Source organism: Ramularia collo-cygni, assembly GCF_900074925.1.
Source record: "Ramularia collo-cygni strain URUG2 genome assembly, contig: RCC_scaffold09, whole genome shotgun sequence".
NCBI classification, from domain to species: domain Eukaryota; kingdom Fungi; phylum Ascomycota; class Dothideomycetes; order Mycosphaerellales; family Mycosphaerellaceae; genus Ramularia; species Ramularia collo-cygni.
Genome location: NW_019716263.1, coordinates 151,520 through 173,225, shown reverse-complemented (window position 1 = coordinate 173,225; position 21,706 = coordinate 151,520). Strand labels below are relative to the sequence as shown.

Genomic DNA, 21,706 nt, shown 5'->3' with positions numbered 1-21,706 from the left:
CACGGTTGCTGGTAGCCTGTGACCGGCCTCCGGCCCTGAGACTTATGCAAGTTTGCCCGTGCGGAGTCTTTAGTTAGCCTGAAAAAGGCAGAGCACGTGCTGATCTTGCCTTGCGTCCGGGGCAACGTTTTCTGGAGCATCGCGTCAACAACACGGCCCATTGCGAGGCCCTCGACCGTTGCCCCGAATGATGGTCTAGCCAGGTTGTTGGGAGATGCTGTACAAAACTGCAACAGTAGGCGACGAGAAGGTCTTCGCGATTCTCATCGGCTCAATCGTCCCTTTTGCCATAAAAGTGGAGGTCCCTCGACGCACGCTTCGGCTGTTGCTTCCCAGTGCTGTGTGCTGTGCTGTGCTGTGCTGTGATGAGCACCATTGACATGGAGCGGGTGATGACTTGATGAGAACGCGGGCTTTGCATTAAATTCACGTGCAAAAACGGCAGGGGTTTCGGATAGAGGACTGCCCAACATAGGCAAGTGCGCAATTAAACCTCTCCATTTCTCCACCGGAAAGTGGATCCCAGACGCACTGTGTCTCTAGCGACGCGTGTGATGGGTGGTGAAGTTTGTGCCGTAGAGTTCATTGCCGCGAAGTTTCTGCCGCCTGCCGTCGCCGGCGCTGGCAAACGAGCTTGCCTCTCCCTCTCGAGTCTCCTGGCCGCTGGGCGGTACGTAAACTTTGGTCAGCATCCAGTTCTGCGCACATCCGCATAACTTACCCACGACGGGGGACGAACGCCTGATGCTGAGATTGCATGGCCGCTCGATGGCTCCATCCCAGCGGGTCCCCGTCTACTCCACCGCCATCGTGGTGTGTGGAGGAGCGCGTGCAAGCAGCACATCGCCTTCACGACTGGACGGTGGGTGCCCGCCATCATCTCATCACAGATCGTGCGCTCGCCGTCTCCTGGGGCTGTTGGCGCTTCCGCTAAAGCGCCCTATGAATCTCTAGCCGTCTTGCTGGGGTTCTGAATTCGCATTAGCCGTCGCGCCGATCAGCTAACGATGGACCCGGAACAAGAAGACTAACTCATCTTGGATCGACGCCATCTACTGCCGGCCGCCAATCCACGGCCTCGAGTGTCTCCCGGCCGCTTCTCGTCACGTCGGTTTCCTCCTGGACGATCTCGCTGTGCTGGTTACTTTGTGATTGAGGCACCGTTGCGCCCAGGAAATGTAACAAGTGGAGAACAACGCCCGCCCTTGGACTTACAGCACGATTGCCATTGCGACTTGGACCTTTTGCCCTCACAGAAAGGCATCACCCTTGCTTCATCAACATCTCCTTCCCTGGGAATCGATTGCGGAGGGCCCTGAACGTGTGCTCTTCTCAAACACGATCCCGTCCCCTCTTTAACTTCGTACTGAGACGTCGCGAGCCACTGCGCAAGGATCCTTGTCGATAGATCAAGGTGAGTTGCAATACAACGTCCAACACGTCAATCCCTACCGGCCTACAACGGGGCGCCACCTTCCCGACTTTACATTCCTCAAACACAACATGAACGACTCCCCCATGGCAGGTGCTAACCTTCTCGCCCGGTGCAGCCACTCATCACACTACCACCATCTCTTGGATCAGCACAACACGTGGACATGACATTCGCACTCTAGTCCGGTGACTACAATCGACCTGCCATTCCTTCACATTGCGCATGCGCAATGGACGCGCACGACGACAAGACCACTGCTGTGACAGCCGGCTTTGTCGCGAACATCACCCCTCCAGGGACACCACTCAGTCAATCCACCGACGCCGACCTGCCTTTTACCAACCAATCTCTCTTTCACAACTACCTGCGAGCATTGCACACCTTTGATCCAACCTCGGAAGCACTGACAGGCCACGACGACGAGGAAGTGCTTTCGACGGTCGCGATCAAACCCGGAAACCTCATTTTGGTACATTGYATTCATGCCAATGGCTGGGCAGATGGTACCGTGCTCAACACCGGTGTGCGAGGATGGCTACCAACGAATTACTGCGAGGCGTACGACCACGCATATCTCCGCAATCTGCTCAACGCGATGACACAGTTCTGGGACTTGATTGGTGCAGGGGAGGATGCAAACCTGTCGACATTCGTTCGACAGGACTACATCAGAGGATTGATCGCAGGCGTGCGGTACCTCCTGGAAAAGGCGGACTGTCTGCATAGGGACTCATCGACGGTCAAGCATCACGTTGGTGTCCGACGAATGCGCAAAGGATTGTTGGCCGATCTCTCCTCCCTGGTACAAATCGCGAAGAGACTACAGGAATCGATCAGCGAGTCGTTTGCAGCAGAAGTGATTCCGTTCCTCCTGGATGACCTCATTGCAAAAGCATTCAAAGTCGTCAACCGGGCCGTGAGCTTTACCGATGTTTGGACCCAGGAGATCAGCTCTGCCAGAGGCGATCCACGTCGAGCGAGCGTTGCTCGACCACTGGCGATCGACACGAAGGTCGTTACTCAAGAGCAACGGAAGGTGGAAGAGATCGACTCGGCCAAGCATTTTCCCGAACCTCTCCAGCTGAATCTTCACAAGCAGACGAACGCTGGCGCGGAAGCGGAACATTTCAATGGCGAGGCCAAGGCGCCACGAATGTCGACCGTATTCACTCCGCCGAATGGCTTTGCGGCACATCGCGTATCTCTTGTGTCAAAGGAGAGTAATCGCGTGGCTTCGGGCCCGATGGCGTCAGAGCAGCTGGCAAAGGTGCACGACGTATGCATCAGTCACATTGGCGCCTTCATCGGACACCATCTGCAATCTCGTCCTTGCTCAGAGCTAGTAGCGATAACCGAGCGCCTCGTCGCGGCATGCAGAAATATGCTGGCGATCGTTGATGAAGTCTATGCTCACGATCCACAGGCATCCCTGCATGTTCAACAAGTCAAGCAGGACTTTGAGACTAAAGTAGAGCAGCTGGCCATGTCGACGAAGGACGTCTTCCGCTTCTCTGACTCCCCTGACGACGAGATAGTCATGCTTCCGGATCAAACAAATCACCTCATCAACGTCGGGACAAGCCTCATCCGTAACACTGGCGAGTGCGTAGTCAAGACACGACAGCTGATCGAGCAGATTGGCGACTTCGAGTTAAAGTCAACCGTGGAATACCACCCGCAAACGATCGCTGAGATTCCTCAGCGTATTGATAGCATCCCGGACAGAGGATCAAAGTCTCTTGCCCAGAAACGGGCTTCACAGAGACTTTCGGTCAAGGCTCTACCTCCTCCACCCCCACTTCCCAAGGACTCACCCACCCTCCCCGCCATGGACTTGGCCGAAATGGACCATCCCCTGGATGAATTGGACTCTGTACCTGCAAGGCCGACATCGAAACAAACGATGCCCCCACCTCCGGCGAGGATGAGCTCTGCTACACGGACATCAGTCGTGTCGAGCAACCACGTGGAAGTCGCGAGGGTCTCTCCATCAGGTTCGACCGAATCTATACCTGCAACACGCAAGTATAGCGTGGGCCAATCAATTTCTGACTCTACCGACACGCACTCTAGCCTGCGTGACTCTAATGCAACTGCGGTGTCGCAAGTATCCACCAGAGCGACCACGCCGGACCACACCAGAGAACGCATGACTGCAGACACGACAATGATGAGTAGCTTCGCAAGCCTTCCAAGCATCCGGTCATTTTCGACGACAGAGGACAGCATCATGGATGCAGAAGCTCAGTTCCTCAAGAAAACTTATGCGAACGAGCTGACCTTCAACAAAGAAGGTCAGGTCACTGGCGGCAGCCTCCCGGCATTGGTGGAACAGCTGACAGCGCACGATTGCGCCCCCGACGCACAATTCGTGACCGCAATTTTCCTGACCTTTCGGAAGTTTGCCGAGCCCCGCGAATTTGCACAGGCTCTCATTGCTCGGTTTGACTACATCGGAGACAGCAGGTTGATCGGTACTCCGGCGCGACTTCGAATCTACAATGTCTTCAAGGGTTGGCTTGAGACTTACTGGTCCACCGAAGCCGATAAGGACGCTCTTGGCGAGATTCGGTTTTTTGCCTTGCACAAACTCAAGCAGACCCTCCCTAGCGCTGGCGAGCGTTTGATCGAGCTCACTCGCCGCGTCACCGAAATGTATCACACTGGCACAGCAGTTGGACCTTTGGTGTCTGGTGTGGGAAAGTGGAGCACCTCGCCCACAACCGATCCCGAGTACAACGCTCCAGACCCCATTGTGAGCTCAAGGCAGCTCAACGCGCTACGTGTCGCTACTGGAGGTGGCGCAGCATGCAGCATTGTGGACTTGGATTCGATGGAGATTGCGCGCCAGATCACCCTCATGATGATGAAGGTGTTCTGCGCGATCCGGCCAGAGGAGTTTCTCAGCATGGACTGGGGCAGGCCCAATACGAAGAAGGCCAAGAACATCCGCCAGATGTGCTTGCTCAACACTGATCTCTCGCATCTTGTCAGTGATAGCATCCTCGGACCTGACGATCCGAAAAAGCGAGCTGCTGTTATCAAGCAGTGGGCTAAAATCTGCATGTCGCTTGTGGAACTCAACAACTACGACTCTATCATGGCCATTATGTGCACCATCAACTCATCAGTTGTGCAGCGCCTGAAGCGCACATGGGACGTCGTGAACAAAAAGACCAGGGCCAGGTTGGATGAGCTCGACAAGTTGGTCGATATGTCGAAGAATTACTCTGCTCTGCGCAAGCGACTGGAAGCGCCCACCGCACCCTGCTTGCCATTTCTTGGAGTATACCTTACCGATCTCACCTTTGTGATCGCCGGTAATCCCAAGAGGCGTGAGCTTCCCGGCAGCACTTCGGAGACGGGAGAAGTGGTTTCGGTCATCAATTTCGACATGTATATGCGCATTTCGAAGATTGTCAGTCATTTGCAGGGCTTTCAGGTCCCCTACAAGCTCAAGGAAGTACCCGAGATCCAGTCGTGGATGGAGGTGCACCTCAGGCGCCTGAGAGAGGGCCAAGAGGACATGGTCAGCGTATTCCACCAAAGGAGTCTCTCGATTGAGCCCAGGGCGGACGACCGCAAATACTCCATCCACGCTGGCCTGGAAAGACCCGCGACTGCGGCGAGCAAACACGAAACGGCCGTCATGGACCGCTTCGATTACTTTTTCAAAAGCGGGTCATTCCATATGAGGACCGCGCTGCAAGTTCCAGAACTTACTGAACAACAGAAGCGAGCAAGCTCGCACTAAAGGCGCTTTCGAACGCACACGAGCATCATGTTCCATGCTCTCTATCACGCATATCACGCAACATTTCACATTTTATCTTTTTATAGTCACAGCGGCTTGCGATGGTGTTTGGGGATTGGATGGACCGCTGGGAAAGCCTGGTTGGCACAGCGCGGTGGAAGATACCCAGGTCCGGCGCTTGAGGACCATTTCAGCATATGTATTTGACGATGGCACAGGGAGGGGAACGAGTGTGGGGGAAGGAATTGCCTGTGAGGCGCGGCCCAGACTACACAGCTCAGTGTAGTTTCACTCGAATACTCGAAAGCATAATAATAAGCAAGCCAAGAGAAAGACAAGCCTCTTTTCCAACCTGACTATTGTAAGCCTCTTTTAGCCACAATGGCCGCTCCCGGATCGAAGAGYCATGAGTGGGCTGATTCGTGTAAATTGCGCTGTTGCTCGTACGGCTGTATTTCTGGGGTACCACCGAGGACGGGAGGCTTGCTTGTACACGTCTGTCTCGTTTACTGATTCGGGGTTTTCATGTACATTGTACCGACAGCTTGGACGAGTTACACATCATCGATCGATCTGCAACCTGCTCCATGCGTTGTTGTACGTTGCACGAGATCGTGGATCTATGGAGAAGCGATCGTTGGGGTTTCCATCGCGAACAAGATCGTGATCTTTTATCGTTCCACAACGTCTCGTCAATTGTCGGAGAGCTTTCTGCTGGTCGCACCTTCTTGCATATCGGACAAAGTCTCCAAGGCTCAACGCCTGCGACGTTCGTTACTCGCGCGCGTTCAGACCAGTTTCAAGGTCTCCTCTACACCTTCGTCGTTGAAGAAGTCGTCGTCCAGGATACGAAATATGCCTACTCGCGCGAATGTCGCGTCTGCATCTGCACAGCGTCGAAGCAAAAGTCCGTCTAGTGTATGTCTCCCTTTTGCGCCTCGTTGGTCAATGACTTGCAGACACCAGGCTTCGTCTTCTTCCTCTCCCACGATATCGTATATACCAACCCCGACCTCATCGCCAGCTCTCGGGCCTTCTTTCACCGTTAACAGCACATGTCTCTTTTGCTGGACTGCTCTCTGTAATGATAAAGTCTGCCCAAGGGCCGCTGTGTCTGTTGGTGACGCTTTCGAGCAAATGACAGCCTTGGGCTTGCCAATGACACGAAGCGTGCACCCTGCCATGTTAAACTCTGTGGCATGGCATTGATCCGTTTGAGGTGACCAATTGCCATCAGATTCCGAAGGTCGAATCCGCCATCTCGAAGTATCCAAGAAGACAGCATCGTACCTAGCCACAAAATAGCTCCCATAAGTCACGGGTCCCTCCGAAGCAGCCCACGACCAGCTTGGTGCTCGTACAAGAACATCTCCTGCGCGCCCGCCCCACATGGCATTCATGACTTTGGGTCTAACGAGCGGTTTGAACTTGATTGCTCTTTGGAGGTTCGCGGGCTGCCAAAGTAGACCTCTTGTCAGGTCCATATCCCAGATACCCGCCAGATAGGCGCATCGCAATGTCTTTTCGGCTTGTTGTGCAATCCCCGACATTGCCGCGAAGATATCGGCAGGGTCCCATAGATCGCGGGAGCTGTATTCTGCCACAAGGCTGTACCACTGTCGTAGCACACCCATTCTTTGCCGGAAACGCTCCTCAGAAGCAGAGTACTCCGGCAAGTCAGTCCGCACCATAGTCATAGGCGCAAAGGTTCCACCTCCATTTTCATAGAAAGTTCCTTCCAAACATTTGAAGTGGATTTGCTCGGCACCCCAGACGAGCATTCGACGACTCAGCGCACGTTCTTGGAAACACCAAGCTCGAGTGGAAACAGGACCCTCCTTCCTGCTTCGTTGAAGGCTGGCATACACAACACCTAACAGTTCTGGATTTGTGGGGCTGGAGTAAGGAAGCTCAACTCGATTGCCAGGGTCGACAGCGTGAAGGAACCCATCCGCACTGTCTGCGGCGTTGCCAGCAACGATGGTGATGTATGCTCCAGCGTAGATCTGAGCCATGAGTTGAGATTGCTGACGCCAATCTTCTCTGCTGTCTTGAATGATACACAATGCATCTATCCAGATGTACTTGATGCCAAGTCTTCGCACGACTTCACAAGCCTCGCGATTAGTCCGTGCCATTGCATTTACATCAACACTTTCCTTCAGTTCTTCGAGATTTGATCCGAGCAATCGAAGTCGTTTGTGCGTACTGCTACCCCRACAGTACGACAACGCGGCGTATTGATCTGGTAGCTGCCCGTCAACTATGAGCCGGGGAGTCTGTTCTTTGCCATCGCCAACATAAAGTACTCTTAATGGCCAGAAGTTGGAAGAACGTCCTCGACACAATTCGTGGTACTTGCGGCACTCATTCAACCACATTCGTGCGAGGTACAGTTGTGCGTGTAGGAGATTTGGCTCCGCAGCGCACAACCGACCACGAATAAACCCTTTGGCTGGTGCATCTACTCGTCATGAGCTTGGAAAGACATTGACCAAAAGACAATAAGCATGCATACCTGCGCCTGCATGAACGTTGAGGTGTGTGTAGAGCCCCGTAGTGATTGCGCTGAGATATGGCCTGTCATCGGCAGGACCGCAGTTGACGATGATGTAACTGCCCATCGAGCTGAGGGGTTCGGAGCGTATACTGCCATGGTCTTCAAAACAGCCGTAAAGCTGTATCGGCATGGGCGCTTCTGAAGTGAGTTGTTTTGTGATATCCGCAGCCGCCGATTCGCGTTCTAGCGCAGTCCAGCAGAGTATACAGAATGGACAGCCATTTTCGGAACTTGCCTTCAAGCTGGCGAGATTTGCATGAAATGCAACCTCCGTAGAGCGAAGATTTTCCACATTGAGCGGAAGTGCCGTGCAGATGCCACAAAGCGGCATGATGAGGGGAATTTTGAATCACGCACGTAAGTTTGGACTTGTTGGTGACCTGTATGCCGTGAACTTTGTATCTTGTGACGAAAAGGAGGATCTGAAGCAAGATGAAGCCAAAGGCGCCGCATCATTGTGTGATTGGGTAGAATCCTCGCTTGAGGCACAGGCGCGTATATGCATGAGGGCTTTGAGACCTGGTCTTGGAGCGGGCACACTTCGTGACATCGTACGGAATGAAGGTGTTTCTTGCTAGCCAAGGCAACCAGCTTGGGCGGTTCTCAGCTGCGTGGAGCAAGAAAGGTGACGGCGGCACGAAGACGCGCTGTGCTTGCAGCCAGATTGGTCCGCAACAGAACAAGCAAAAAGGATGCGAACGCTCTTACTCCGTATAGCATCGCATGCAAGATATAAGTCACTCGGAGGAGGTCCACAGCCAGTCGCAATGACCTCGGTGATGTCGGGCAGCGGTATTCACCTCGTCCATGGCGACTGTATGAGCGGTAGAGTGAGTCGTTGATGCGTCTTTGAGGGTAAAAGAGAAGAAAACTCCACATCTTCCCTCAGGCGTCAAATATGCATCGTTCCTCCGTCCGTCACCCGATCATCCTTCGCTTATGTGCACGTTTTCGCCCCAAAATGACGAGTGCGACCAGGGCATCGCCAACTTTTCCCGGTAGACGGTGATTTTCGCCATGATGCTTTCCGTAGAGGTGCATGTTACACAGGGATTAGCTTTCGACAACAACATCACCTCATGCTTGCGTCTCCGGCCCTGTCAATGTCATCAAATACTGCCGGTGAACACGTCGAGCATCGAGATGGCGTGGCAGACCAGGATGAGCAGACTTCGGGCCCGTTCCGTGAAGCGCCAGCGCCGTCATCGGCGTCGGCATCGGCAGAAGATTGTCTTTCAGCTGAAAGTCGCGGAGACGAGCCCGCCCTTCCACTGCAATCGACATCAGCCTCATCCAGCGAAGACGAGGGGATCTTGCATCTCGCCGGAAGCGTAGAGAATGTAAGAGGACGGCGACCCAGACGACATCCCCAGCTCGTCACCGCTGCCTTCATCCCGCCCAGAACCGGGCCATACATGTCCACGAACCCCGCGCACGACGTGGCCGAAACCCTTCGATCATCTGCCCCGCTGAGCCCGACGAGCAACTCTTCCAGCAGTCTGGTCGATATACCGATCTCCGGATCTTTGGGATCTGTACGTTCGGCGGAACCACAGCCGGTAGCCATGCCCAGCATGGAAGGAGCGTTACCGGAGAACGATGGGATGAATTCGCTCCGCCAGAAGCTGCAGGAGATTAGGCAGCTGGCGGTATCCACGGAAGAAAAGGCGAAAAGGATGCATTACCTCATGATGCAGGACTATATGCAACACAAAGTTGCCCTACCGTCGCCTACTGAAAGCCCTAGATCAGGACCCGCGGATGCTCGTGATAAACTTCCGCCCATGTTGATGGCACCAGTGGATCCCAGCAATCCATATCATATACGGCCCGGAGATCTGGATCCCGTTTTCAGTCCTCTGCCCAAGACGCGACGAGATGTCGATGAAGATGGAGACGACGATGATATCATGGAGGACGACACCCCAGAGCTGGGATGTATGCATTACAAGCGAAACGTCAAAGTGCAATGCTTTGACTGCTATCGCTGGTTTCCCTGCCGGCACTGCCACGATAAATCGACCGATCTTCCATTCGCTCATACTCTGAATCGAAAGAAGACTGAGAACATGCTGTGCATGATCTGCCAAACACCCCAACCCGCGGGAGAAGTCTGTTTCAATTGTGGCCAATATGCTGCGTGGTATTATTGTCCCAAGTGTAAGTTATGGGACAATGACAGTGCCAAACGCATATACCACTGCGATGACTGTGGCATATGTCGGATCGGGGAAGGTCTGGGAAAGGATTTCGTACATTGTCGCAGGTGCAATGTTTGCATTACCATTGGCACTTCAGAAGAACACCCGTGTGTTGAGAGAGCGACCGAAGGAAACTGTCCGCTCTGTCTGGTCGCGCTGTTTGACTCTCAGACTTCGGTAGTCAGCATGCCTTGCGGCCATTACATGCACGGGGATTGTTTCAAAGATCTCATGGCTGTGACATATCGTTGTCCGGTATGCAACAAAAGCGCTGTCAATATGGAGTTGCAATGGYGAAGATTGGACGACGAGATCAGGGCACAACCTATGCCGGAAGAAGATCTCGCTGGGATACTCCCGCAAGTGTTGCGCGAAGCTGATCCGCCAGAAGAACCCACGGAGGCCCCTACCGAAGCAGCGAGTCTTCAGCCGCGACGGCCGCGAGACGTTTGGATTGGTTGCAATGACTGCGGAAGCAGATCGTGGACACCCTTCCACTGGCTTGGTCTGAAATGCCAGCGATGCGACAGCTACAATACGAACCAGATGGCGCCGACTGCAGTCTACGAAACAGAAACCGAGCGCTTGATGCGACAGCAACAGACCCCTCATCACCACGACTTCACAGGGAATGAAGTGCTCCGAGACGCAGGAATCGGCGTTGAAGATACTGAAACGTTCACTGAGGGCGCTTTAACAATCCCCAGATCTCCCTCGCAACAGCCATTGCTATCAGGCTCACCCCGCGCTGGTGCACAATCGCCTGGAAGATACTTTGTCAACGATGACGAACCTCGTCGACCGAGTTTCACAGCCGGACGATTTCCCACACCCAGCATGCCTAACCTACCTACCCTCAGCGACTTTACACCGGATATGCCTCGAATGCCTCGAATGCCCAACCTTCCGAATATGCCCAATCTTCCAAATATGCCAAATATGCCGAACATGTCCAACTTCAACCCATACTTGGAGAACATGCGACAGAACCTACCCAATATGCCTAGCGTGGAACTGCCGCGCTTCTCACCTTATGATATGATGAATGCGGTCAGCAGAAGTCTCAGCCCTATGCGATTCTATCTGCAAGGTCTGGATGCGAGAGATGAAGATGGAGGCGGTTATCTGGGGAGACCGAGACCAAGACCGTGGAGTGCGCATAGTGATACTATTCTTGCAGGCGTTCGAGCTACAAAGCCTAGGCCTAGCTCGGCGGAGACTGCGCCGGGGGATGTGGGAAGGTGGAGTGAGGACGAGATGGATGATGATGGCGATAGTGTGGCTGTGGAGGACGAGGAAGATGGGAGCAGTGAGGAGGGGAGTGGAGCAGAGGATGATGCGGATATGCTGGATGAGGAAGAGGAGGAGGAGGAGGAGGGTGAAAGGAATGAATTGGCAGAGCTGGACCTTTTTGGGCATCATTGAGATCTCGTTCGGAAGACAAGCCATCATGTCCGCAAAAAGGATGATGGATTCTGCGCAACAGCTGTGTCTGAATCGATGAAGATGGAAGGTCGGATACTGGGCTTATACCGTCTACGGATGCTTCGATTCGTTTGTGTCCCGCTTGAAACTCAAACAGCCCACAGCTTCAGGCACACCCTGTCTGCCCTTCCCGCACCGTTCTAGTTGAACTCAAAAGCTAGCCAGTCTGGCTGCTATACCTCGAAGGCACTTACATATAAAGCGGCCGGTAAAATCCGTCTTAGCGAGACGAATTTTTTGGATCCTGGTCAACGGGTGTTTCCCCCGAGCCCGCTACTTCATCACGAAGCCAGACGTACATGTCTTCAATTGTAGAGCCCTCGTTGAACAGCCTTGAGCTCACCTGGACTCCCCAAGAGCCCTGTAGTACCACTTCGGTTCCTCTGCGCGCGTTTGTGAGGGGTACGCGGGCCCATAGCCCGTTCGGCTCGCCTGTCCGAATTCTGATGTTGGTGTCCCTCTGGTGGGGATACATCGAGATCCTGTATAAAACAAAGATACGGCTTTCWTTTGCGTAGGCTCCTCCAATTGGTCCGTCATAGTTGTAGGTGGCCATTTCAATTATGAACTCGTCCGCCTCGCTCGTTTTGGGCATGATGAAAGACAAGTAGATCTTGAAGGGTGGTTCGATGTCGATGTCAATGTGTATGAAGTCATCCTCTTCCTCCTCCTCTTCTTCTTCTCTCTCCTCGTCTACCTCTCCATCGTCATCTCCTGTCGTCAACTTTGTATTATCGCCGGCGTGGCCTTCGTCTCCAGATGCAGCAGTGTCATTTTCGCGAAGGATGCTCTCATCATTGTCATCAGCATCATTCGCCGCGTCCTCCAGAGACAACTAGGCCTTGTCCCGCATGACAGCCTTGGATGTTTTGATGATGACGCAGAAGGACTTGCATGTGCGCATAGCAACGAGTAGATCCTCCAGCGAGAGCTCGGCGAGGATGGCTTCTACCAATTCCACAGTGCCGAAGGTCTTGTCCGCCGCCGGCGTGGCGGGGAATCTGGACGCCGTGAGCGACATGGAGGAGGAGGCGGCGTGATCAGCTGGTGAAACTGGGGTGCTTTGGCTATGGCGTGTCAGTTGCATGGAAAGACGTCAAGGTGGTGCCTGCCTCCTTCTCAGGCGCTCCTTCGAAATTAGAGTGTGACGCGTGTGACCTCCGAGGTGTAACTTCCAGACTGGCAAGTACGGTCTCTTAGTCTTTCGCTGACGCGAGGTGTTTATTCGAGCAAAGTAGCGGGAGGAGAAGGAGACAGGGTGATGCGATACTCACATTGAAGGCGGCGACGACGGCAGGTGTGTCTTGGAAGATGGAAGTTGATGATCCATGACTTCCGATGGCATCTCGCGCCGCGGACTCGAATGATGGAAGTTGATGAARTTCTTGCAGGTAGTTGGAAGGAAATTTTGGTCGCTGGCGGCCAAACGTCGGCTTCGGGTAGCGAGCCGGGCTTGTGAGTGAATGATCGAATTTCGCTAAGGGTCATCGTTTTTCCAGCATGGTAAGCAAAAGTTCGTTTGTGATCAATTTAACAAATCAAAGCACATGGGCTTTCTGTAATCGAGGATCATTGATAGGATTTCCGACAATCACTCTACTGGTACAATTCTCGTCCCCACATCCACCAGTCCCAACATCCATCCTCGCTACTMTCTTTCCATACTCCAATTTTTCCGCCTCCGTCACCTGGCATACAAGAAGAGACAACTTGCATGAAATTCTTGTAGCAATCGTCTCCTCTGGGTATCTTGTGTATCCCCAAGGGCGAACATCCTTCCTGGGAAGGACTCGGGATTATTGAAAGTCCTATGTTACTATCCGAATCATACCTGCCGGGCATCAACATAGGATGGGCTTTGCAAAGATCCCAGCTGTTCCCGATAGAGTAACTGTAACTCGAGTCTCCATCTGGATAGCAAATTGCTGGCAGGTTTGTTCGTGGGTCGATCGCAGCAGTGTTCTCCCAATAGAATGCTGAAACTGGAGAGCCTTGTGGGTTTGCAAGTAGCTCGGACTTGCGGTACTGACAGAACATCGTGGCGGCTGCTTCGAATGCTTTCTGTGAGTATTCATGAGGTGTGTTTTTTGAGCCAGGATCGTTGATCGTGGGGAGATCGCATGTAGTGTCAGCAGACTTGATGGCTGGATAGCCTTTGATCGTATATCTGAATCTATCGAAGCATCAGTCATGTAGAAGATCGGAGGATTGAAACATCAACTCACGTTCCGCATTCGTCTTGAGTCTGTCCACCCGTGTATGCATCGGCAAGCGAGTACCTGGAATTCATAAGCCAAATATCTGGTAAGAAATAGCAAAGGGACAGTTGTTACCCTTTACACTGAGATAAGAGCGTCGTCAACGCATTGGCACAGTACTCTTGTTTGAGACAGTCTCCGGTTGCGTGATCAGCTCTCCATTCAAAGTCGATGCTCCAGCCAGGGTAAGAGCTTTGAGTCAATGGAGCGGGAGGTGGTGTCCGTCCTATCAACGTTGACTGTCGCCRGAATCTGCCCTTGACATCTTTGGCTGTGTAGACCTTCGACATCGTGTCGCCAGGCTTTGCACTCCACTCGGAACAGAATTTCGGTATGAGTCCCTGAATAAATGCTGCAGCGTTGGGTATGGCTTCAACATATGTCTTACCATCACAAGTTGCAGTGGCATGAGGCGCGGAGCTTGTGGAGGTAGCCGTCTCTGTATCCTGGATGTCTAGACTTTTGAATAGCTTGCCAATATACTCCTGGACTCTTTTATCAACCTCCGGGTATACGGTCGGCCTTGGACCGTCCGGCATGGAACCACTATAGAAAGTAACACTGGGAGCCTGGAACTTGGCTGTTGTGGTTGTTGTAGTCGCCTGTGCCTTGCAGCTAGCTTCCGCTTCCCTTTAGATGAGTCAGTCAAAAGAGGCCAGATTTAATGCTCGGGGTTGCTTACTTTGGTCTGATAGTTGTCGTTGTTGTATGAAAGACACCGTATGAGTCTAGCGGATATGAAATTGACACGGTCACCGTAGGAGTCATGGTAGTTTCACACGAAGATTGCGTCGTGCCTTGGCTACTGCTCGGCTTGGTCCCCGTAGGCTTTGTATCTGGCGGCGGGAATGGCTTGGGAGGCTTTGCTGTTGGAAGTGGTTCGACATGGGGAATATTCGGAATGGGAGGAAACGCTGGTATTGGAGGCTTGACCGGTGGCGGAAAAGCCTGTTGTGGTGGCCTTACCGGAGGAGGAGGTATTGCCGACGTAGTCGCGGGTTTACTAGGAATCACTAACGGTGCAGGGACGGACTTGGTGGATGTTGCTGGTGGTAATGGTAGWGGAACTAATGATAGGATCCCCGCGATAGTGGAGGTACTCTGGGTTGTTGCATGAGCACTAGCGGATTGAAATATAGGCGATGCATGCGGGATTATTGGTGCCAGAACGAGAGAACTCTGGCTACTGGTGGTAGCGACTGAGCGCTTGCCAGCAAGCAGATCGGATGGCGTTTTGTGTACACTAGAGATTGCAGTTTCCCTCGACGCTTTCCATTCAGCAAGGCCATCGGCAGACGGTGTGGGCACATTCCATCCTTGGGGGTTCGGAACTGCCCAAGTGACGGTAATGGTGAGCGTCCATAGAAGAAAAAGTCGGAGAGCCATAGATATAGTGATTCGGTAGTAACGAGAGGAGAGTAGCAAGTGATCTAGAGAACCAGGAGACATGGGATGCTATATATCAATGCCGTGGGGCTATCTTACAACTCATTGATGCTGGCGGTTATGCATGACCACAGTATGAAGAGTCCTCCGCTATATTTAGTGCAATGGTGTCCAAAACAGCTTCTAAGCGACATGGAAGTCAAGTAAGCACACGCGTGGGAAGCGCCATACTGAAGTTGAAAATAGACCTACCAACATTTCCCAACCGCCCAGATCCTGCGAAGTACATGTATGAAACAGTGGCGGAAACGGGTTGGAGAGTATTAATGCACAAGTTTGGCGCCGAGTTAGAGAAGCATAGAGCGTTCTTCACACGCCAACAACAGACATTGCCTATTTGGGAAGTCGTGAGTCGTACGATCGAATGGCCTACTTTATCGTCACTATCACGACAGACACAGATCTGAATGAGCTACAAATAAGCAACTTGAGCGATGCAAGTGTTTCTAAATGTTGAGTCTTGTTTGTTCTCAGTGGGAGGAATAGGCTCCATGAGGCACAGCAAAAGACTGAAGTCGGCGGTTGCGCGAAAACCTTAATTTTTTTGAGTCGAAACTGCTGCATCAGCATGCAAGCTAAGCCCAGGCTCACCAGACTAGGTACCCGGAGCTGCCTTTGCATACCTTACACTCATATTGCCCAGCGTCTAGCTAGACAGTATTGATTCGGTGGATAGCCRACCAGAGTCGCCACTACGATGGAATACTTTTGTCACTTGACAATTTTCAGGGACCGAATGCATCTGCAAATATCCGATCTACGAACAGGAATAGAAGCATGTCCTTGAGGATGGATGCGGCGCGCCTTTGGCATGATTGTATATAAGTGGACGTTAACAGCTCGCAAGGAAGGGATGAGAAATTCATCCTGACATTGTGTCACTTGCCATTCTGACATGCCGTTTTCAACACAAGCCAAACTTGTTCGAACCTCATACCTCTACCTCTTTCTATTGCTTTCTCTGGCGATCAACATCGAAGCCAAGGCAAACCTTGAAGCTTTCTTTACTGGCGGCCCACAAGGACTTGGTGTACGGAGATACTGGCCATATAGGAGTGACCAGAATGGATGTAAAGATCACGTAGCGGATCTGGAGAGCAGTTACAAAGAGGCTTCAGAAGTAAGATTTATGTCGTTAATGATATCTGTTCAGGGTCACTAATGCATACCAGTTAATCGATGCCGCATTCGATGCAATTGCTTCACTCAAAGAGGCCAGACCAGGCATTTTATCTGTCTCCCAGAGACGAGATTGGAACAGAAAGGCCCAAACAATGGCTTGTAAGACTTCTTTGATCGATCGATGGATGCTATGCACACACTGGATGCTGACCAGTTAAATAGCCATGTTTGGGGTGAAGATCGATAAGAAAGGGGGCCCTGTCGCAGAGAAAGAAAGCGTAGACGGCTTCCAATATGTCGAAGGTGTAAGTGGGACCAGAATGAAACATGTGCACAGTACTGAATCTATCTGTAAGATCTTCAATCAGATGAAAGAGGGCATGGACGACGATCAACCAAAAGGTGCCGCGATCTCTGGAACCCCATACAGAACACCTCGTGACGCGGGATTATACTGTGGAGTTGATGGTTGGAGATACTACGGACCTAACGATAACGATCCCGCACGCCCAGGACAATTAATTTCTGATCATAAGAGTGAGTGAGACAGCGCTAGACTCACTGCTATCGATCGAGATGCTTACTTACACTATTCTGCAGACCCCTCATACCCCGATGGCGCATGGTACTTTTACCACAACTACATGTTACTGGAGGGAATGACGCCAACGAAACACGGACTGTGCGGGCCCAACATGTACGCTTTTGCTATCGCCCACCTGAATCTGATCACTTTTTGTGATTTTGCGTGGTCAAGCCTGGCCAAGAAGATTGATCCAAAGGAGGTCAAACACACGGATATACTGGATCAACAGTCGAGGAACTCTCTTTCATCGGTCTGGGTACATGAACTGTGAGACATGTTGATCGATGTCCAAATATACCGTGCTGACTGGTATTATCAGCGCTCATTTTTACGGAACTTACAAAGCTTCTATAGAGGACGCACTTACGGATCATGAGGCGGTGGATGGTGATGGAAAGGTTCAGATCGGTCCGGATGGGTTGTCGAAGAAAACTTATGGTGTGGCCTATGTTATGAACCTGGCGAAGAAGAGTACACGCTTGGCGACTCATACTGCAGACGCTTATTCCATGTTCGCCGTTGCGATGTGAGTGCGATGAAATCGAGACTTTGATGTAATACTGATCGAACTATAGGTACCTTCCAAAGTGGAATTGGTCGAAAGGCTTCGCAGATTGAGCTTCTCTGATGGTCGCTCCAAGCATCGCTAAGAATGGTCAATGTTACATTACCAAGCAGCGCCGCTTTCTTGTTTTTGATCGAGCGGGTGGATACCATGTTTTTAGGTGACACAGATAAGATTCTACTGTAGCCCCGGCTGCTTCCAGTTCCCTCATCTTCGAACCAACGTGGAGCTCGTATTCGTCACCACCGCCAGTCCCGTAGGAAACTTCGTCTGGATTGATGAATCGACGACGCCGCTCGTCATCAACCCAGCCGAATATCATGGCAACAGTGCAGTGTCCAGAGCTAGTGACCGTGWCGCCTTGGGTGTAACCAGTAAATTCGACAGGCGGATCATGACCAATTAGTGGGATCGTTCTCAAAGCGAGACTCTCAAGATCGAACAACAGAAGTGGGTCGGGCGGACTCAAAATTTGATCGCTACCGCAGATAATGATCAATTCCTTGAGTCTAGGACCGATGTTCCAAATCATGTCAGGGGTGTTGAGGGCCATGTGTCGTGCGTGTGGTTGTGATTGTAGTAGATGCTCCAGAGCGCCCCAAAGCGTAACATCCTCAATTTGCTGCAGTGAAGTGCCTTTGGCCCACCCTTTGGATTCCACCATGTCAGTTGAGTCGTTCAAATCGTGCGAAGATTCTTCCATACCGAACAAAACAAAAACACGCCTGGAGGATTTGACGTCCGTTCCCCAAATGACAGCTGCACAGTTCTCCAGATCATGAACAGCTTCCATAACTTGATTCCATTCCCGACACTCGTGAAGGTCCAAGTCCCGAGCGAATACAAGGGTAGTCAAGGTGTAGTTGGTGTACTGCCTCATAGCGAATTGCTCGAGCTCATGCATCTCCTCGAAACGACGCATTTCGCGCTCATGCTGCTCTTTTGAATAAGGCAGTCCGTGCCGCTCGCGTTCCAAGCCGTCGAGATGGTCGCGATCCTGTTGATTCTTCGCGGCATGTGCCTCGCTCGTCTCATTTGTTCCAGACTCCATGGCTCCAAAGTTGTTATCCATAAGTATGTATGTGCGAGTGTGGGAACCACGGATTCGGACACATTGTGGAAGGAGAGTATGAGATTGTTGCTGTGCCGCAGATGATGTTGTAGGATGGAGACTGCGTGCTGGCGGCAATCTCTCACATGCTCAGACCACCCGACCAATCAAATTCACGCATCTTCCAATACTCAGCAGAGTCTGATCTACGGAAAGAACCGCCACATCTATTGCCGCCGAGATGATGCTAGTCGAGGATGGAGGTAGGCAGACCTACGAGAGAAATCGATGTTTGGTAGGCAGATTGAGGAGGACATCGGCACGGCACGGAGGCGGAGGTGATGTTGAATGTTGGACTTCTCCCGAGGGACTGCCGAAGCACAGACATCCATCACTCGTGTGTAAATAAATCATTGGCATCTTCCTCACTCCTCCCTTACATCAACACCATCCCATCTCTGTCAATATGTCTACTACTCGATTTCCTACGCCTGCACATGGCGCTCCAAAAGCCTATGCGTCTCCGATTCTGATCGTGTGATTTCCTGGGGTGAAGGCGGTCCCAATTGCTATCCTCTTTTGGTAAGACGACGAGGATCTGCTCCATGTCTCGATAAGGCCTTGGGTTCTGGATAGTCCTCTTCCTCGCAAGCACTGTGCAATGCCGGGCCTTGTTGTAAACCGTCTCGCATTTGTTCCGCTCGTTCCCTGTCCTACTAATATGTGTCTGGTGGAGCTCCACAATGTATGAGCATAGTGACCAACTTGTATGTATCCTCTAATAGCTCTCTCCAAGCCGTGCCGTGGAGGAGCGCGCAGGATCCTACAGAGGCGGAGCCATCTAGATTGGTCTTCGCTTGAGAAAAAATTCAGCGTCTGCAATATCGCTCCATGGACAGAAGTACGCGTCACCCCGCAATATGTTCATCGACATTCTCGAGGCAAGGCGAATCCAGACATGGCCATGAATGGATCGTCATCAAGATTGAAAGAAAAAAAAACAGAAGAGCTGAATGTCGATCGTGGAGGGCTGCATTCTCCGAGACAGCTAGKCCTTATGTATATCATCACTTGCTTCCGACAGATGTATACAGTATCTGTCATGGATCTAGAGAAGTGAAGAAGCCTGGGTCTTACAATAGGAAGAGGGGCGAAGTCGTCTTCCACGATTGTTATTGCTCCCTGAATGATGGAAGCGACCAGAAGACTATTTGGAAACGACGCTCCCGTGTATGTGAGTGACGAGAGGGTGTAAAGAGTTTATTAGTACGCCGGTACTGATTGCTGTCACGGCCGACCCTCTAGCGGTCGCTTCTTCGTAGCAAAATGGAGTAAAAGCGAATGTAGTGAGAGCAACGACCATACATGTGGCGAACGATCACTAAAGGTCCATATCATTAGGGTCGATAACCTTGACAGGACTCACGAAGGAGTCGAATTCGGCGAGATAATGGCACCTCAAACTCCAGGGGCGGTACTTAATATCTATGCATGCTAAATGTGCGGTTCCTACATACTAGCCGAAGCGATCTGTAAGTTCTAGCGACAATAGATCCCAAGCTAACTCTTCCTACTAGAAGATACATAGATAGATTTAGGACATGTCTATACGCCTTTACCTCTACATGGAATTCTTTACTAACTTTGAACMCGGTAACGATATCTTACGAATCTTTACCCTACAATTCGATAAAGTATAGGTTCTCGATCTAGACGCTAGTAGGCAAGTAAATGAATGCACATTCCTCGCGCTTTGTTTTCTAAGCAGACCGTAGCTTCTTCGATTTACTTCTCAAAGGCAACAGGAATAATGAATTTAAATTCAATCGTTGAGGCTAGCCAAGTTGCCCGTGAATATATTCCTCAAATTTATTCTCTATAAGGCATAGACAATTCTACAAGTGTCATCTTCGCAATTCTTAGTCTTAAAGACCATTTTGTATAAGAGATCTACTTTACGACCTAGACGAGATCCTAAATTCGTCTATTCAACCCCTTTCTATATAAATTTACTTCGGAATCACACCTGTTACAAGTTAAATAGTTAGATGAAAACAACGCCGTTGTTTATGCTTACCTCTGCCCCGAATTGCTTGAACAAGTTGACAGCACCTTTGGATTTCTCCCCACCGCCGAGCGATCAACGAGGAGAGATAAGAAAAGATGTTCAACGCAAGATTTACGTCGCGGTCAGTAAACTCCTTCACTCTCCCGCCTGAAAGCAAAGGTCTAGTAATTCACCTAGCCAGAATTCCAAAAGAGCCATATCCACCAAGCGACCCGAATCCGCAATACCAAGACCTACGAATCAAATTCCCCATCACATGCAAAAGAACAACATGGCATCCTTGTCCCGACCCTGATCCCGGTAACAGACTAGGGAAAAAACAACCACGAACGGCCCGAAGTTTATCTCACACAACCCGAGAACCGACCGTTTGACTTATCGGTTGATAAGAAATGATGATATACTTGGGATGTATGTATAGAGTAGTAAATTCTTGGACATTTGTTCCGATTCTCTCGTTTTGGAAAACGTCACTCATCTTCTCTCCCGCGAGCATCTGCGATTGGGATTCTTCATCTCGGAGCCTCTGCCATTGGAACTCAGCACACACACACATACCAGCACAAAAGATGGACTGGCTCAACAATCGCCGGCAGCAATCTCTCCAAAGAAATCCATCCACGACGGAGACCTCCCCATCATCACCACCTCAAAACCATGCCCAAGAACAAGAAAACCCTCCACCAACAACGCCATCCAAACCAACATCAAAACCAACATCAAAACCAACATCATCTGAAACAACACCCCAACCAAACCCCCCCAAAAAACCCTTCCCCTTCCTCTCCCTCCCCCCCGAACTCCGCAATGAAATCTACACCCACCACTTCACTTCCACCACACACCTCATAAAACCCACCTACACCCTGCCACCACTCCTCCACACTTCCCGAAAGATCCACTCCGAAGCCCTGGGGATCTTCTACGCGACCGCTTCATTCCGCTGTTTGGATGAGGCGTCTACGATTTCTTGGTTGGGGTGTTTATTTCGGTATCCTTTTTTACATGACAACATCGACAACAACACCAGCGACGACGACGACGATAATCCCACCATCACAACGAGCCATAAAGTTAAAGAGGAAGCGGAAGAAGAAAAAGGAACCCCAATCAAAAAATTAAATCTCCTCCAAGAAATAAAATACGACACAAGATGGGTAATCTACAACACCCCC

At 51.4% G+C, this 21,706-nt stretch overlaps 6 protein-coding genes; 3 read left to right on the top strand and 3 right to left on the bottom strand.

The window, feature by feature from the left end:
- Positions 1-1,664: 1,664 nt before the first annotated feature.
- Positions 1,665-5,189, top strand: RCC_06147 (related to Ras1 guanine nucleotide exchange factor; the record flags this gene model as incomplete). The annotated part of the gene is made up of 1 exon (XM_023771410.1): positions 1,665-5,189. The coding sequence occupies one exon, from the start codon at positions 1,665-1,667 to the stop codon at positions 5,187-5,189; it is 3,525 nt and encodes a 1,174-aa protein (XP_023627178.1).
- A 788-nt stretch (positions 5,190-5,977) lies between these two features.
- Positions 5,978-8,080, bottom strand: RCC_06146 (uncharacterized protein; the record flags this gene model as incomplete). XM_023771409.1 has 2 exons in its annotated part: positions 5,978-7,653; positions 7,708-8,080. 2 exons carry the CDS (start codon positions 8,078-8,080, stop codon positions 5,978-5,980), a joined length of 2,049 nt encoding a protein of 682 aa, XP_023627177.1.
- A 772-nt stretch (positions 8,081-8,852) lies between these two features.
- On the top strand, positions 8,853-11,375 carry RCC_06145 (uncharacterized protein; the record flags this gene model as incomplete). The annotated part of the gene is made up of 1 exon (XM_023771408.1): positions 8,853-11,375. The coding sequence occupies one exon, from the start codon at positions 8,853-8,855 to the stop codon at positions 11,373-11,375; it is 2,523 nt and encodes an 840-aa protein (XP_023627176.1).
- Positions 11,376-13,031: 1,656 nt separating this feature from the next.
- On the bottom strand, positions 13,032-15,142 carry RCC_06144 (uncharacterized protein; the record flags this gene model as incomplete). XM_023771407.1 has 4 exons in its annotated part: positions 13,032-13,608; positions 13,661-13,714; positions 13,769-14,323; positions 14,376-15,142. The coding sequence occupies 4 exons, from the start codon at positions 15,140-15,142 to the stop codon at positions 13,032-13,034; spliced, it is 1,953 nt and encodes a 650-aa protein (XP_023627175.1).
- An 892-nt stretch (positions 15,143-16,034) lies between these two features.
- RCC_06143 (uncharacterized protein) lies at positions 16,035-17,465 on the top strand (the record flags this gene model as incomplete). XM_023771406.1 has 7 exons in its annotated part: positions 16,035-16,259; positions 16,312-16,420; positions 16,484-16,566; positions 16,618-16,798; positions 16,862-17,114; positions 17,167-17,373; positions 17,423-17,465. 7 exons carry the CDS (start codon positions 16,035-16,037, stop codon positions 17,463-17,465), a joined length of 1,101 nt encoding a protein of 366 aa, XP_023627174.1.
- A 44-nt stretch (positions 17,466-17,509) lies between these two features.
- RCC_06142 (uncharacterized protein) lies at positions 17,510-18,463 on the bottom strand (the record flags this gene model as incomplete). XM_023771405.1 has 2 exons in its annotated part: positions 17,510-18,060; positions 18,118-18,463. 2 exons carry the CDS (start codon positions 18,461-18,463, stop codon positions 17,510-17,512), a joined length of 897 nt encoding a protein of 298 aa, XP_023627173.1.
- Positions 18,464-21,706: the final 3,243 nt, after the last annotated feature.